General features: G+C 40.2%; 1 protein-coding gene across 10 annotated transcripts in view; it reads left to right on the forward strand.

Annotated features, from left to right (window-relative positions):
• Window positions 1-14916, forward strand: part of FGGY (FGGY carbohydrate kinase domain containing) — a 566317-nt gene that overhangs the window by 224031 nt on the left and 327370 nt on the right. For all 10 annotated transcript variants that reach the window (XM_003411156.4, XM_023549536.2, XM_064282044.1 and 7 more), the window contains one exon: window positions 1180-1295. In XM_003411156.4, the coding sequence (XP_003411204.1) occupies window positions 1180-1295 (116 nt within the window). The remainder of the gene's footprint in view (window positions 1-1179; window positions 1296-14916) is intronic.

The raw sequence follows: 14916 nt of genomic DNA on the forward strand, positions 1-14916 counted from the left end.
GGTCATATCACGAAGGGCCGTTTAAGCTCTGCTAAGGATGGAATTTTATCCTGAAGGTAGTAAGGAGCAATTGAAAGCCTTTCATCAGCGATTAACATAATCAGATTTTATTTTATAAAGTTTGTTCTGGACACAATATAGAGAACAGATTGGAAAGTAGTAGGACTATGGAGAAATATATAAAGAAATGATTAATTACACAATGTGTTAGGAGCTGTGAAAGAAGATATACTCCAGGCTCTGGGAGCCTAGAGGAGGAGTACCCAACTGAACTGGGGTCTCAGCTGGGCTAAGGAAAAGTTTGAGTTTTCAGGTTGAAGAAGTGGGAAGAACTTTCCAAACAGAATGGAGTAGGGTAAAAGCACAGAGGTGTGAAAGAACATGGCATTTTTTCAGAGAACTGCAAATGATTTTTATTGCTGGAGTGTAGAATACTGAGAGTAAATTGATAAGCAATGAAGCTGGAGAGGAAAATGCCTTCCAGCACTCAACTCTTCCTCCTATTAAACATTATTTTAGACTGGATTGACCATATAATTATCTATGCCAGGCACTTTTTTTTATACATATTTATCATAGAGAATTTTGAAAATATACAAAAGTAGAGTAGTAGTAATGAACTCAAATTAACCCATCACCCAGTACCAACAACCACCAATCCATGGCCAATCCTGCCCTACCTACAACCCTATTCACTTTCCCATCCCATGTAATTTCAAAGCAAATCCCAAATATCATATAATTCGATACATAAATATTTTGGTACATATCTCTGAATGATAAGGAGCCTTTTTAAAAAGTAACCACAATGATCAACATTGCACCTAAAAATTAATGATAATATTGAATATCATCAAATAGCTAGTCAGTATTATAATTTCTAATTGTCTCTCAATATCATATAAATATAAATACAGATACAAATACAAATATTCTTATACACCATTTGTTTGATCAGCATCCAAATAAAGGGCTGGAACTCTTTTGAAAGTGAAAGAAGGTACTATCAATCATTAACAGGTCTAAATGGGAACTTTTAATCTAAACAGAGATGTACAGTGACCTACTTTGGTTCATTCTTCTTCCTCAACACTACTGCGCATCTCTGGGAAATTATTGGCAAAATATAAAGGAAGCATAGACCATATTACTGGTTCCACCTTTCTCCCATCTTCTCAGGTCTCTCTGCTCCCTGGTGTGCAAATGGACATACTCAGCAGAGAAAGGCTGGGATGACAGCTTCTGGAAGATTATCGGTCTGGAAGACTTTGTTGCAGACAATTACAACAAAATAGGTAAAAGGATTAAAAATCTGGTCAATGGTTATGTTTGTATGTATATGTATACATATACGTATATGTGTATGTGTGTGTGTTTTGCTTTTATATGAACTAAAATAAAGGAAGGCAGCCCAGTTTTTCTAAGGGAAAAGACCAAATTGTATTGAGGAAGCCATGTGCCTTAGCAAGCCCTTGTCCTGGGGCTTATATGAACATAGTGGAGATAAGTATTATGAAAATATGCTTTGAAATATAGAGTCCTAGAAGTTGGGTTTGACTTGGGAAGATATTTACATGGAGCAGCTGGGAATAGCATGATCAAGGGTATATGTATGAATTGTTTTCAGTTAGTACTAGAAAGATAGTTCCATAAATTAGATTAAAGGTGCAAGGCAAGGTCATGAACAGAAAATAATTGAAAACAATCAAAGTTAGGAGAATCAGGAACAAGACAGAGACTAGACCATGAGCCAGTGGTTCCTGACTATGGCAGTAGGGTGCCAAATGTCAGTTTTATGTGGCATTGACTGGGTAGTAAAGGTGTAAGTGCTAATAGGGGTTTACCCGGTAAAATAACTCAGATACTAATTACATATAATGTTGGCTGACATTTTAAAGTTTAAGATGTGCATGGGCGTTTCGCAGGAAAGTGTTTGTTACCTCTAGTCACTGCTCACAATTCTAGTAACCTGCTGTCAGTTAAAGCAATGATACCTGATAAGTACAGATAATTCTGTATTGTTTAAGGAGCCCTAGTGACACAGTGGTTAAAGCGCTTGGCTGCTAACCAAAAGGTCGGTGGTTCAAACCTACCAGTTGCTATGTGAGAGAAAGATATGGCAGGCTGCTTGCCTAAAGGTGACAGCCTTGGAAACCCTAGGGGGCAGTTCTATCCTATCCTATAGGGTCGCTATGAGTCAGAATTGAGTCGAGTGGCAGTGGGTTTGTTTTTGTTTTTTGATTGTTTAGTGTGCAAGCTAAGATGCTGTAATAATAAAATTATACAGTCGCTTAAACAAGATATATATCATGTAACAGAACAGAGGCAAGTGACTGTTAGGGAAGTTTGCATTCTCAAGCCATGACATCCAACTTTGAGTCCAAGTTAGCTACTCCCAGTTTCATAATTCCTCAGCCAGTGAGTGGGAAGAAGGAACAGAACCAGAGGAGCCCATACACATTCTTTTGGAGAGAGCATAACCTGGAAGTGGGCCATGTCATGTCTGATCACATTCCATTGACCAGCACTTTCCCTAGGGCCCCATTAAGTTGCAGAGATGGCTGGGAAATTTAGTCACTGGCTAGATGGCCATGTGTTCATCCATGTGACCAGCTAAAACTCGAGAAATATGCTATTAAATATTGGTAGACAACTAGTAGTGTCTGCTGTAACTCCTGACCTCCCTTGATAACTGAGTCTCATAGTAGGGAATTTCAGTTGAACCTTTCTCTGGTGGAATTCTCGTAACTAGTGTGTAAAAATTCAAGAATATAAGGGTAGAAACATGAATGATCCAAGTTAGCATCAATACTGTTAATGCTAATACCTCAGTCATTTATGGCCTGTTCAACTATGAATAGGTAGATTTTAGGGAAAGAACCAAACCAGGGTAGAATTCAGAAAGAGCCATACTAGAATTTCTGTGGCTCATATGAATCCATCTCAGGATCTAAACTGGTGGAGAAGAGGAACTTGGGATCAAGGGAAGAGAGGATGTTTAACAAAGCAGTAGTCAGTGGTCATCAGCTACATCCCACGTACATTATCTCATTTGATCATCACAAACCTATATGGATTGCTCTTCTCATTTTATATATAGAAACACTGAGATTCAGTTCCTTGCCCACTATTAAGTTGTAGAGCCAGTATTCAAACTCAGGTCTCTAACTCCATACTTTGCTACCAAAGCAGACTGCCTTCTTGCGATACAGTAGACTGAGAGAGCTGACCTGACTATACATCTGTCCTCTGGTGGGGTATTCCAGCAGTCCAGTATTTAGTATTGTGGATAGGGATGGGGGTATATTGATGAGGCAGATACAGCTTTATGGTGTATAAAGAACTATTCATACTTTAAATCATGTAGTGGTGAGTTTTTAAATTCTGGGTGTTCAGACTATTTGGAGCCAGCAACTGGGAAATACAGTCAAACTTTTACCTTTCTGGGAGTTGGGGTTGCTGGCAGAGTATGGGATGGTAGGACTCCTACCAAGCAGGGTGGGGTTTTAGACAATGCTTCAGGTCCAACAGGGGATCTAGGTAGCAAAACAGAAAAGTAATACTAAGCTGAAAGCTCCTGGAGGGCAGAGACCTCATCTGTCTTATCCTTGAGTATCTTGGCATAGAAGATGTTGACAAATATCTGCTCCCTGAATGTGCACAGTTGTTTGAACTGAGACAAATTGGCAAGAGTTAAAGAGAAAGCTGAAGCAAAGAAATATCCCAGGATACTAGTTCACTGGCCTTTACAGCTTAAGCAGGGCAACTAAGTCTTGAGTCCCCCACTGGTGTTACCTAGACTCCCAGTGAACTCTATGTCTTGATGAAGATCTGTCAGGACTGAGTGCTGATGGAGGCCTCTGGTTCTGTAACTGAGGGAGTGCAGGCAAGTCGGGTCTAACACACGGAACTAGGAGCTAGGGCAGTACTACTTCTAGAAGTAATGGTATGAACTCATAAGTCTTATAACCTTTCGGTATCTCCATAGTCTTACCTGTGAAAGATACAACTAATGGTAGCAATTAATACTAATAGTTTACCGCTTCCTGGACATTTTACTTTTGTATTATAACCATTATCTTTTTAAATTTTTATAATTATGTAACAGACTTATTTTTGTTTGTCCTAGTCTACGGTGGAAGAAACCAAGGTTCAGAAAGATGAGGTGTGCCTAACTGATGGCTGCACAGTTTTCACGTGGTAGGAGCAGAATTCAAACCCATGTTTGGATGACTGCAAGTCCTACTCTAACCATTTGACTGTAAACCCAAACCATTGCTGTTGAGTTGATTCCAACTCCTGACGACCCTATAGGACGGAGTAGAACTGCCCTATAGGGTTTCCAAGGCTGTAATCTTTACAGAAGCAAACTGCCACATCTGTCTCCTGCTGAGTGGCTAGTGGGTTCAAACCACTGACCTTTCCATTAGCAACTGAGCATTTTAGCCCTGTGCCACCAGAGCTCTGTAACCACTTTCCTATACTGACTTCTAAGTAATCCTCATTTTTTTTGTGTGTGTACCTATGGTAGTCAGTGAATAAATACTAATCCTCCTTCCCCTTCTATGTTCCAAGCATACATCTATGTGCTTTCACATACCTCGTTTCATGTAATTCTCACAACCATGCCAAAAGTCATGTTACCCTGTTTACAGAGTAGAATCAGAGAGATAAGTAATCTTGTCTAACCACACAAAGCCAATGAATGGTAAACCAGGATCGAAACCCTCCCAGTGGGAGAGCTTAGAACAAACAAAGCTTTTGCTGGAACACAAATTTTAACTTCAATTACTAAATCTTCAGTGATTTTTAGAGTTCATATGCCCCCCCCAAAAGTTAGTTGTTCCTTCTAAGTATTCCCATGATATGTTGAATTCAGCTTTGTTATATAATACATGTTGATTACCTGTTTATGCGTTTTGGCACCACAGTAGACTGTGAGCTCCCTACATCAGGATTTTCACTTGCTTACCTTTGTATCCCCAGTATTAGCTTAGGGCATGGCATATTTTAATAACTAAATTACTATTTGATTAGAAAGTGAATGAATTAATGATTAGACGGTCAGTACAGGATGTCGGCTCTTTCTCTTGATGAAAGCTATCATGACATTTACTGATTTTAGCAGCATCTTTGGTGTCTTGGGGCCAACTTTAACTCAGATTTTCTGATTATTTTAATGTTTTTGTGCTCTTTCCCTCACCACCCCCCCCGCCACGACTCATGTTTAATTAGAATATTAGCTCCACTAATAGAGCAATACCTACAGGAAATATTCATTAAAAGTCCGTAATGTTAATCTAGCAGAAAATTTCCAGAGTAACTTTATTAGATTTTGCTTGTTAAGTTAATGGATTTTTAATGGATATCCTAGGGAGACGTACCATTAACTAGAATCTTGCTGTACATGAATTAAAACTTACCCATTCATCAAAATTATATTGTATGATGTTTCCTTTGATTTTTATTTCTGGTGACCTGAACTTGTAGTTTCATTCTGAACCAAAATTAGAAGGTATTTGAGAGGATATTAACTCTCAATTGTGACTGTCAGAAAATCCTTTGGAAGCTACCTCCAGACATTCTTTAGTAGTTCTGGGAACTATGAAAAATGAATCTCAGAAGCCTCCTATGAAGTGTTAAATGTTTCCAGTGGACTCATTGCCCATCAAGATGTGGGCACTATGGCAGCAAAACCTTTTAGCAGGTTTGAGCACTGAGCACCATGGATTTGAGCATTAATACAATTACCATAATTTGCTCCATGTGGAGCTTTTAGCCAAGTCTTTACCAGCCTTCATGGGCTCATGCAGTAAATAAATGCTTTTCCCGAAAAACTGAACACCTCAGCAACTGATGGTCTTATGGAGGAATATTTTTGAAATAAATTATTTATGAAGTGTAAGTTAAGGGTCAAATGTAATATTTATACGGTGCATTTCAAGGACGGGGGGGAATTTACAGTGTTTTAAGTAACTACATGCAAGTTTCAAAGCTTAAATGCTACCACCCAATGATTTTTTTCAGGGAGGTATTTGAATGGTTTGGGAACATTATGCAAAGTTTAAGGAAAAAGACAGTTTGTGAATCAAAAGAATATAGTAGAAATTTCTTTATAATTGAAACTCTACTAGCTAATGTTTGGAACTGGTGGGAGAAAGCCCAAACCCAGTTTGTGTGTATGTGTGTGTGTGTGTGGTTGTTTGTTTGTTTGTTTATGTACTCATAGTCCAGTAAAATGATCTGTGTCAATAAATTTTGACCTTCAGTTTCATGCGAATCATTCCCAGGTTACCTATCTAATCCTAAACGTATATCAAAAGCCAGCAGAAAAGAAGAGCTCAGCAGGGAGGAGAGACCCTTAGGGAGATAAGCAGCACCTTGCCTATTTCAGTCTGTTATCCAGGCTCTCTGTCAGCGTGTCCCAGTTGCCTTTTTACTTCCTGGGAAAGGTGCTTCATTGTGTTATTGGGGTAGGCCACTCAATGAAAATTCATGTTTACAACATGGCTGAGTTATGGAGCGATTACTTGTATTACAGAAAGAGGTTTGTTATAGAAAAGGACTCAGCATGTTAGCTTATAGATCATGCAGTATTTGGGACAGGGAAGCCAGGCAAAGGAACAAATGTGAAGCCCAAGTAGAAGGAATTACTAACTGTTAAGGGAGAAGCTTTTTAAGGGAGAAGCGGAAAGGAAGAGAAAGCGTATGTGAGAGAAGACAGTTCCTTGAAGGCAGGAGGGCTGCTTTTTATGACTGCTTTTCTCTCTCCCGAGAGGCTGTAGTTCAGACATCTGGCATTGTGGGCACAGTCCCTGGCACGTAATAGGCCCTGAGGAAGGATTGGCTGAATGAGTGAATGTATGTTTGAATGAAGGATTTGATAAACAAGTTTCTTTTTGGCTTCAAATGTCCCTACCACTTAGTGGACTCTCCATAAATTCATTTAATTAAATGACACTACTAGGTGACAGGAGACAATGGTTTTATTTCATACGTTCAGAGTCCATAGCCCTTTTTCAATAACGCATTTGCTGGTTAATAAGGGACCACTGTGGAAGACATACTCCAGCCTGAATGATAGCTCCGATGTAATCTCATTTCTGTAGTGAATCTCTCAGAGACTTTTCTGTGACAGGAAATGCTACAGACTTCTTCACGGGGGGAAAAAAAAATAGCAAAGGTAGGAATTTTACTTTTTCAGAGAGTAAAATAAGCCCTGGAGTAACTAAAGCTGCACTTAAGATAATTTCGTCCTGTAGGTTTAAAATTTTAGGTAAAGAATCTTGATTAATGGCAAGTATGTATTGGGGGGAGTCCCTGGGTGGTACAGTTAATGCACTTGGCTGCTAATTGAAGTTTGGAGGTTTGAGCCCACCCATAGGCGCCTTAGAAGAAAGGGCTGGTGATCTACTTCTGAAAAATGAGCCACCAAAAGCCCTGTGGAGCACAATTCTACTCTGACGCACATGGGGTCACCATGAGTTGAAATCGACATAATGGAAAATGTTGTTTTTGTTTGTGTGTTAGGGACATAAATATGCCAGTACTCCCCACTGTCCTTAGATTTGACCAGTTGAGAACAAACAATTTAAAGAGTCACCTGAGGCGAAGTGCAGTATCGACAGAAGTCAGGCTGAATTACAGGGCATGGAGGGTTCCTACCTCTCTCTTGAATCTGGCTGGATCTGGGGACCTCCTTAGCACTGACTTCACCACTTACTGGCAGTCCAAAAAGCTGGAGCAAAGAGAGAAGGGACCTAGCTGGGCTCGCTTGAACCAAGCTCCATTTGATCTGCTTTCTTTATGAACGCAGAGTACACTGGCCTGAGCACAGGTTGTTCAAGAAGAGAGACACGTGCCAACCTGTACTGACCCCATTTCACTGCAGTTGTCCCACTTCCTGGCTAACATGGCCACATGGGTGTTGGGCTCTTTCAAGTCTCACCAATCAGCCAAATGATCCCTACTCCCATGGGTGGCATAAGTGGTAATACAAAAATAGGAGATGGGAGTGTACTCATCAATACTGCCCCATCCTGGGGGACAGCAGAGGAAATTCCCTTGTGAAAACTTGCTTAACGGGTTTCTACCAAGAATCTGCATCAAGACCAATATGTGGAGCTTGAATCCAGTGATGCCATCGATAAAAGTGGTGGGTATTAGGAAATCCTTTTTAAGCTACTGATGCCAAATGTTCTGAATTTGCCCACATACTACCGTAGAAGTAGTCCGGTCATATTAAGAAGGATTCATCCATTCATTCTTTTGAATGGGAGACTTGTTTTCTGTTTTGGTGTAATTCACAGCAACCGTTTCTGTCCTTCAAGGGCTGCATGGAAAGTTTTGTTAAAATGTAGCTCATCTTGGCATCGTATGAGGTAGGTGCTGCTATTTTTAATAACTTTTTATTCAGAGTTCTGGAAAAGTCTTTGACTACAGGTAATCGCAGCCTTTTCTAGTCTATACAGGGCCTGTTCTACCATCATCTCCTACATCCTGAGGGAGGCCATCCCTATGAGTGCTCTGGAGGGGGTATGTCTTTGCCCTTAACCCTGAGCCCTTGATCTTCGCCCCATCCTCTTATCACCCTCTTCCCTTCTCCCCTTCCCATTCCTGTTCAAGGTGTTTCCAGTTTTTGAGGCAAGTACATTTCTTCTGAGTGTCATGTTGTCTTACCATTAGCATCAAACTTCTGCCTGATGGAGAATGACTAGGAGGCCCCGATGTCAGTTAGTGATCCATCCAGTCAGCCAGCTACTTACTGTGCCAAGTCCTGGGGATAAAGAAATGAATTCATTGTTGCTCATCCTCTTGGGGAACTACTATGGGGGGGGGGCGGGAATAAATGAAAAAATAATCTTAGTAATGTACTATAAATCTAGAGATACTCAAAGTATTGTGGGGAAACAGAGCAGGAAGTGACTAACACTGGTGATGGTATCAAGGAAGGCTTCTTGTGGAGGTGACATTTGAGATGTTTCTTAAAATATGAGTAGTAGTTTACCAGACAGAGAGGGAAAATGGCTTCTGAGGAGGAAGAATTAACACCAGCAAAGGCATGAAGTCATGGAAGTGTGTGGGGTATAGGTGAATTGAATGGTGTGTTTGGGACATAGTGAACATTGGCTGGGGTGGGGACGAGTGGTAGAGGGTGAAATAGGAGAGGGGACTGAGTTTAATTTCTAATGGGACTTCTCTCCTTCCTTGAGGATGGAAACACTGATAAGAGACTCAGAGTAATAAGATTTGCTCCATTTCCCTCAAGAGATGGTTCTAATTACCTCTGTCAGTTCTGTAAATAAAATTGAGGGCAACAGGGGCCATTTTAGAAGTCATGTAGCTTCTGTGAAGATGAGTATGTGTGTGTGTGTGTATTGCAAACCCGTTTCTTTTTCCTAATACATACAGCACCCATCACGTACCCTGTGTTCTGTAAAGGTTTGTTGTGAAGTTGAAAGGAGATATTAGATGTCACAGGATTGTGTGGTTTATGACTCCTATAGAAATGTTAGCTGTAAGCATTTATTTATTTATTGTATTGTGTTTTAGATACAGGTTTACAGAATCAACTAGTTTCTCATTAAACAGTACACATATTGTTTTATGACATTGGTTAAACACCCACAACATGTCAACACTCTGCCTTCTCAACCTTGAGTTCCCTATTACCAGCTTTCCTGTCCCCTCCTGCCTTCTAGTCCTTACCCCTGGGTTGGTGTGCCCCTTTAGTCTCATTTTGTTTTATGGGCCTGTTGAATCTTTGGCTGAAGGATAAACCTCAGGAGTGATTTCATTACTGAGCTGAAGAGGTGTCCAGGGACCATACTCTCAGGGTTTCTCCAGTCTCTGTCAGGCCCGAAGTCTGGTCTTTTTGAGTTAGAATTTTGTTCTACATTTTTCTCCAGCTCTGTCTGGGACCCTCTATTGTGATCCCTGTCAGAGCAGTGGTGGTAGCTGGGTACCGTCTAGTTATACTGGACTCAGTCTCGTGGAGGCTGTGGTAGATGTTGTCCGTTAGTCTTTTGGACTAATCTTTCCCTTCTGTCATTAGTTTTCTTCATTCTTCCTTGTTCCCAAAGGGGTGAGACTAGTGGAGTATCCTAGATGGCCGCTCACAGGCTTTTAAGACCCCAAACGCTACTTGCCAAAGTAGAATGTAGAACATTTTCTTTATAAACTCTGTTACGCCAGTTGAGCTTGATGTTCCCCAAGTCCATGGTCCCCACAGCCCTCAGCCCAGCAATTCGGTTCCTCAGGGAGTTTGGATGTGTATATGGGAGCTTCGATGACCTTGCCTTGTATGTTATCATTTTTTTAAGTGACAACTTGGCACCTGGAGGACAGCAATCTTTGCTTCCTAAATACTTTGTCCCTTGCCTGTTGTTTGTTGCTGAAAGAAATAACTATCCTCTGGGCCCCTTCTTGCCACCCTGAGATTACCAGAAGCACTGTTTCAGCTGCTGACCATTCCATGAATAGCCCTGCAGAGTCCAAAGGGCAAGGGAGCAGTGATGACCAACCACATCATGCTGCAAGGTAATGGTTTGCAGATGTTTTGCTATCTATAAGGCTTCATGGAACTGCTCCCTTTTTTCAGTATGGCATGTAGAAGATGATTGGAAGCCCTGAGAAAATGAGCTGAACCCCCAACTTCTCTTCCCCCTTCTGGAGAATCAGTGAATCTCAAAGTTGAAAGGCATTTTGCTCTAACTCCTTCATTTTATAGCTGAAGAACTGATGAACAGGGAGATGAAGTGAATTTCCTGACTCTTGTATCATTTTACTGACAAGCTCAGACCAGAAATCAGAAGTTCTGACCCCCAGTTCTTTGATGATTCCTCTACTCCATAGTGCCTCACCTATTTAAGCTTTTTCTGTAACTTTTGATCACTTTTTTTTTTTTTTTTTTTTTGATCATTAGCCAGTTTGGGTACTCTCATTGGAAAGGGACTAACCGCTAGGAGGATGTCACCAAGGGGAAACTTCACCTAGGTGAATTCACCTAACCCATTGTCCAATCTTCATGCTTGGAAATCTAGGAACTGGACTGTACCCAAGCAACCGGGAGTAATTGGATCTTCGGTTGTAGGAATATACCCTTAAGAGACTTATATAATGAATTAGAATAATTAAGCAATATATTAGTGGCTGCCTCTTTTAGTGGTTAGAATTTGGGTATCAGAATTAGAGAGGACAGAGTTCAGTTCTGGCTGTGCCATATGCAAGCCATGCTAGCTCTGCCATATGTGATTCTGGGCCAGGCACTTGATCTTTTGAGCCTTAATTGGTATATTATGAGGCTTTATAGGTATAATATGAGAATTAAAGGAACTAATACAGGTAAAGTTCTTAGCACCTTGGCTGGCACACAGTAAGTCCTCAGAAAATGTTAGTTCTTGGTACCATTATAACCATCCATGCCCTTGAAAATGGGGAGTGCCTTTTTATGAATTTTACTCTTGAGTTCATATAGCCTTTTTCCAAACTGACTATAATAAGACTGTTCAGATCCCTGCTTCTCAATCATAGTCATATTTCAGTCTTACCTTCTTCAGAGGTCACCTCGATTAGAATGATTGGTTTTCCTAAATTTTTCAGTTCCACATTACTGTCAGTCGTTAGCTTTCACCACAAACAGAAGAGCACATATCCATACAGGATGTGTTGGTAATAATTTATTAGAAAAATCAGTGACTAGCATCCCTGTAGTGCTTTACAACTTTAAAAGAGTATTCTTTTCATGTACTATGATAGTTATGTCTCCTATCAGACTTGTGAAGTAGGTTTTATTTCAGTTTTACATTTAGGGAAACTAGAAGGTACCAGCTTTGCAGTTAGAAAAACCTGAGATCAAATCCCAGATTCACTACTTATTGGCTGTATAACCTTGGGCAAGTCAAAACTCTCTGAGACTTGGTTTCTTCATCTATGAAATAGCTGTAGTAACACCTAACTTGCATGATCCTTACGATGATCGAATTCATTGGTTTATATAAAGTGTTTGCGTTCTGGTAAAAGGTAACGAAATTAATCAATACTAGAAGATCCAATACTGTGTACAATATTATAGTGACAAATGGAGCTAGGCTCCCCTAAATGCCAAATCCCATAAGCAACTAAAAAGGACTTTTGATAATTATATTCAAAGGAGGGAAAGCTAAGAAGGGTGGGCTTGTGGTGTGCAAAGACAAGATCAGGTTAATGCTTCAATAAGAGAGAAAGGAAGCATTCAAGTCTTATTTCCCTTTATCCCTCTCTTTCATTAACTTAATACTAGATGTTGTACTACGTGCTGGAAGACAACAGTGAACCCAAACAAACAAAACTCTTGCCTTCCTAGAGTTTCGGTCTAGTGGAGTGAGCATTAATCAAGTCAATCACAAAAATGCCATCTGAGAGAAATGCTACAAAGAGCAAGTAAAGGGGGCTTAAAGAGTGTACAGTAAGGGGATATGACCTTGTCAGGGAAATCAGGAAATGCTTGAGGAAGTGATGCTCACACCACATCGATGTGCATTAGCTATACAAAGAGAAAAAACAAAGAGGGATGGGAAAAATGTTTCAGACAGAGAACAGCATTTGCAATGACTCCTTGGCAGGAGGGAACATGGTAAAAGAAGGCCAGTATGGCTGGAGCTGAGAAAGTTGAAAGGGAACAGGGTGAGGCAATGGTGAAGTCATTATCACAGAGAACTAGCCTCATACAGACCAAATGTGGTTGAGAGAACATGGAAACCTAAGAGAGTATTTTGACCATGTTAGTCAATTTTATCCATTCATGCTCACCTGGACATCCCCAACTAAGAAAATAAGTTGCAGACGTGATTTTGGAGCCTCTAAGAGTAAAATTAAATCGCTGCCCAGAAGATAGAAAATGTCATACATTATCCTAGTTTCCGAAAAATTTGGTCCCTACAAACTATTGACCTATGTCCTTAATGTCACAACAGCACCTAACAACAACAAAGCTTGGATTATTAAGCATATAATTATGAACAGGGATGTCATCAGGAACTAGCCCAGGTTCGATATGAGTAAGTCCTGCTACCCTGACCTCAAGTGTTGCCTTTTCTTGACTTCCCTCAGTAACACTCTCCCTGTCTGGGTTGTTTTTGCATAGTGCAGCCTCCAGCAGCAACTGGTGCTTACATCTTGTCTGTTTACTCGTGTATACCCAACTAAGCTGTCAGTTTTTTAGGGCTCTTTGTTTCCTCTCTGAGTCAGAATCAACTTGACTGGCAATGGGTTTTTTTTTTGTTTGTTTCCTCTGCCTGGCATCACCATTAAATAAATATTGGATGGTTGAGATTAGTATCCAAAGCAGAATTCTGATTTGTCCACACAGCCCAACCACCCAGTATACTTCTTCTTTGGACTTCTCCATTTCAGTAAAAACTACCAGCATTCTCCCAGTTGGTCAGGACCCAAACCTAGAAGGTATTTTTGATGCTTCTCTTTCCCTTACACCTTACATTCAATTCATCAGCAAGTCCTGTCAGCATTTCTCCAAAATGGACTCTGGATTTGACCATTCCTGCTCCTCTCCATTGCTGCTGCCCTAGTGGAAAGTACTTTCATCTCTTGCCTGAGTTGCTGTAACAGCTTCCTAATTGGTCTCCTTATTTCCGGCCTTCCCTCCAATAATCCATTCCTCACACAACAGCCAGAGTAATAGTTTAAAAGTGTATATCAGATCATGTTACTCAACTACTTAAATTCCTCCAGTGGCTCCCCATGAAATGGCCGGGGGGGAGGGGGGAGGAATCCAAATTCCTTTCCGTATCCTACAACGTCTTATGGGATCTCTTGCTCTGACCTTTATCACTTAAGCCCCTGCTTATTCACTGTCCAGCCACAGTGACCTTCTTCCTGTCCCTCAAATTTTTCCAGTTCATACAGCCTTTTAACTCGCTCTGTCCTCTTGCTGGCATGGCCCTTCTCAAAATATTCACATGGCCATCTCTTTCTCTTTGTTCATAGCTCAGCTCGAATGTCATCAGAGAAAAGCCTTCCCTGACCACTGGAGCTAATGTACCCCTCCCCACCCCAGCATTGTTCCATTTCCCTGTTGTATTTTCTTCTTGTCACTTGTCATTATCTGAAATTACTTTATTCTTGTATTTAGCTATCTGCTTACTGACAGAACAGCTGCTCATTAAATATTGTTGAATAAATAAGTGATGAGTTAGCATAATTTATTATTAATTAGAATAATTAATTAGAATTTTGAGAGCACTATTGATAGATTGATAAGATGACACAAGAAATTTATCCTGACCATCACACATTTTTGAGAAAGTTTCTTACAGTTTCTTCACAGTAAAATAGAGAAATTTGGAACAAATGGTAATGTGTTCATATGAATTCCTGAAAGGCTAAGCAACTATCTATAAAGAACGTTCATAAAAGACCTAATCTCAAGCCATTGTAGGTCTGTAGTTGTGTGACACATGGCATAGTATTTTTTCTTGTCCTTATCAATATTTTCAGTCACCAACTTAGTGAAGACATAGAAGACATGTTAAACAAATTTGTAGACTGTGAAAGCAGAGAGGCATACTTAAGACATTGAATAACAAAACTCCAGATAGTTTTTTTTTTTTTTAAATCAGCAGGCTAGAATGATGGGCTAAAATCAATAAGGTGAATGTTTACCAGGAATAAATTTATAGTCTTGTCTTTTCATTAAAAAAATATAAGGAAGGAAAAAATGTAGCTTCTCAATAGTGTATATCAAATTCATTAGTAACCTAGATTTCCTAGAGAATGCTGAGTTGCTATGAGACAATCAAAAACATGTTGCCATCGAGTCGATTCTAACAGCGACCCTATAGGACAGGGTAGAACAACCCCATAGGACTTCCAAGAAGCAGCTGGTAGATTTGGACTGCTGACCTTTTGGTTAGCAGCTGA

The sequence above is a fragment of the Loxodonta africana genome, chromosome 3 (genome assembly GCF_030014295.1).
Source record: "Loxodonta africana isolate mLoxAfr1 chromosome 3, mLoxAfr1.hap2, whole genome shotgun sequence".
NCBI lineage: Eukaryota > Metazoa > Chordata > Mammalia > Proboscidea > Elephantidae > Loxodonta > Loxodonta africana.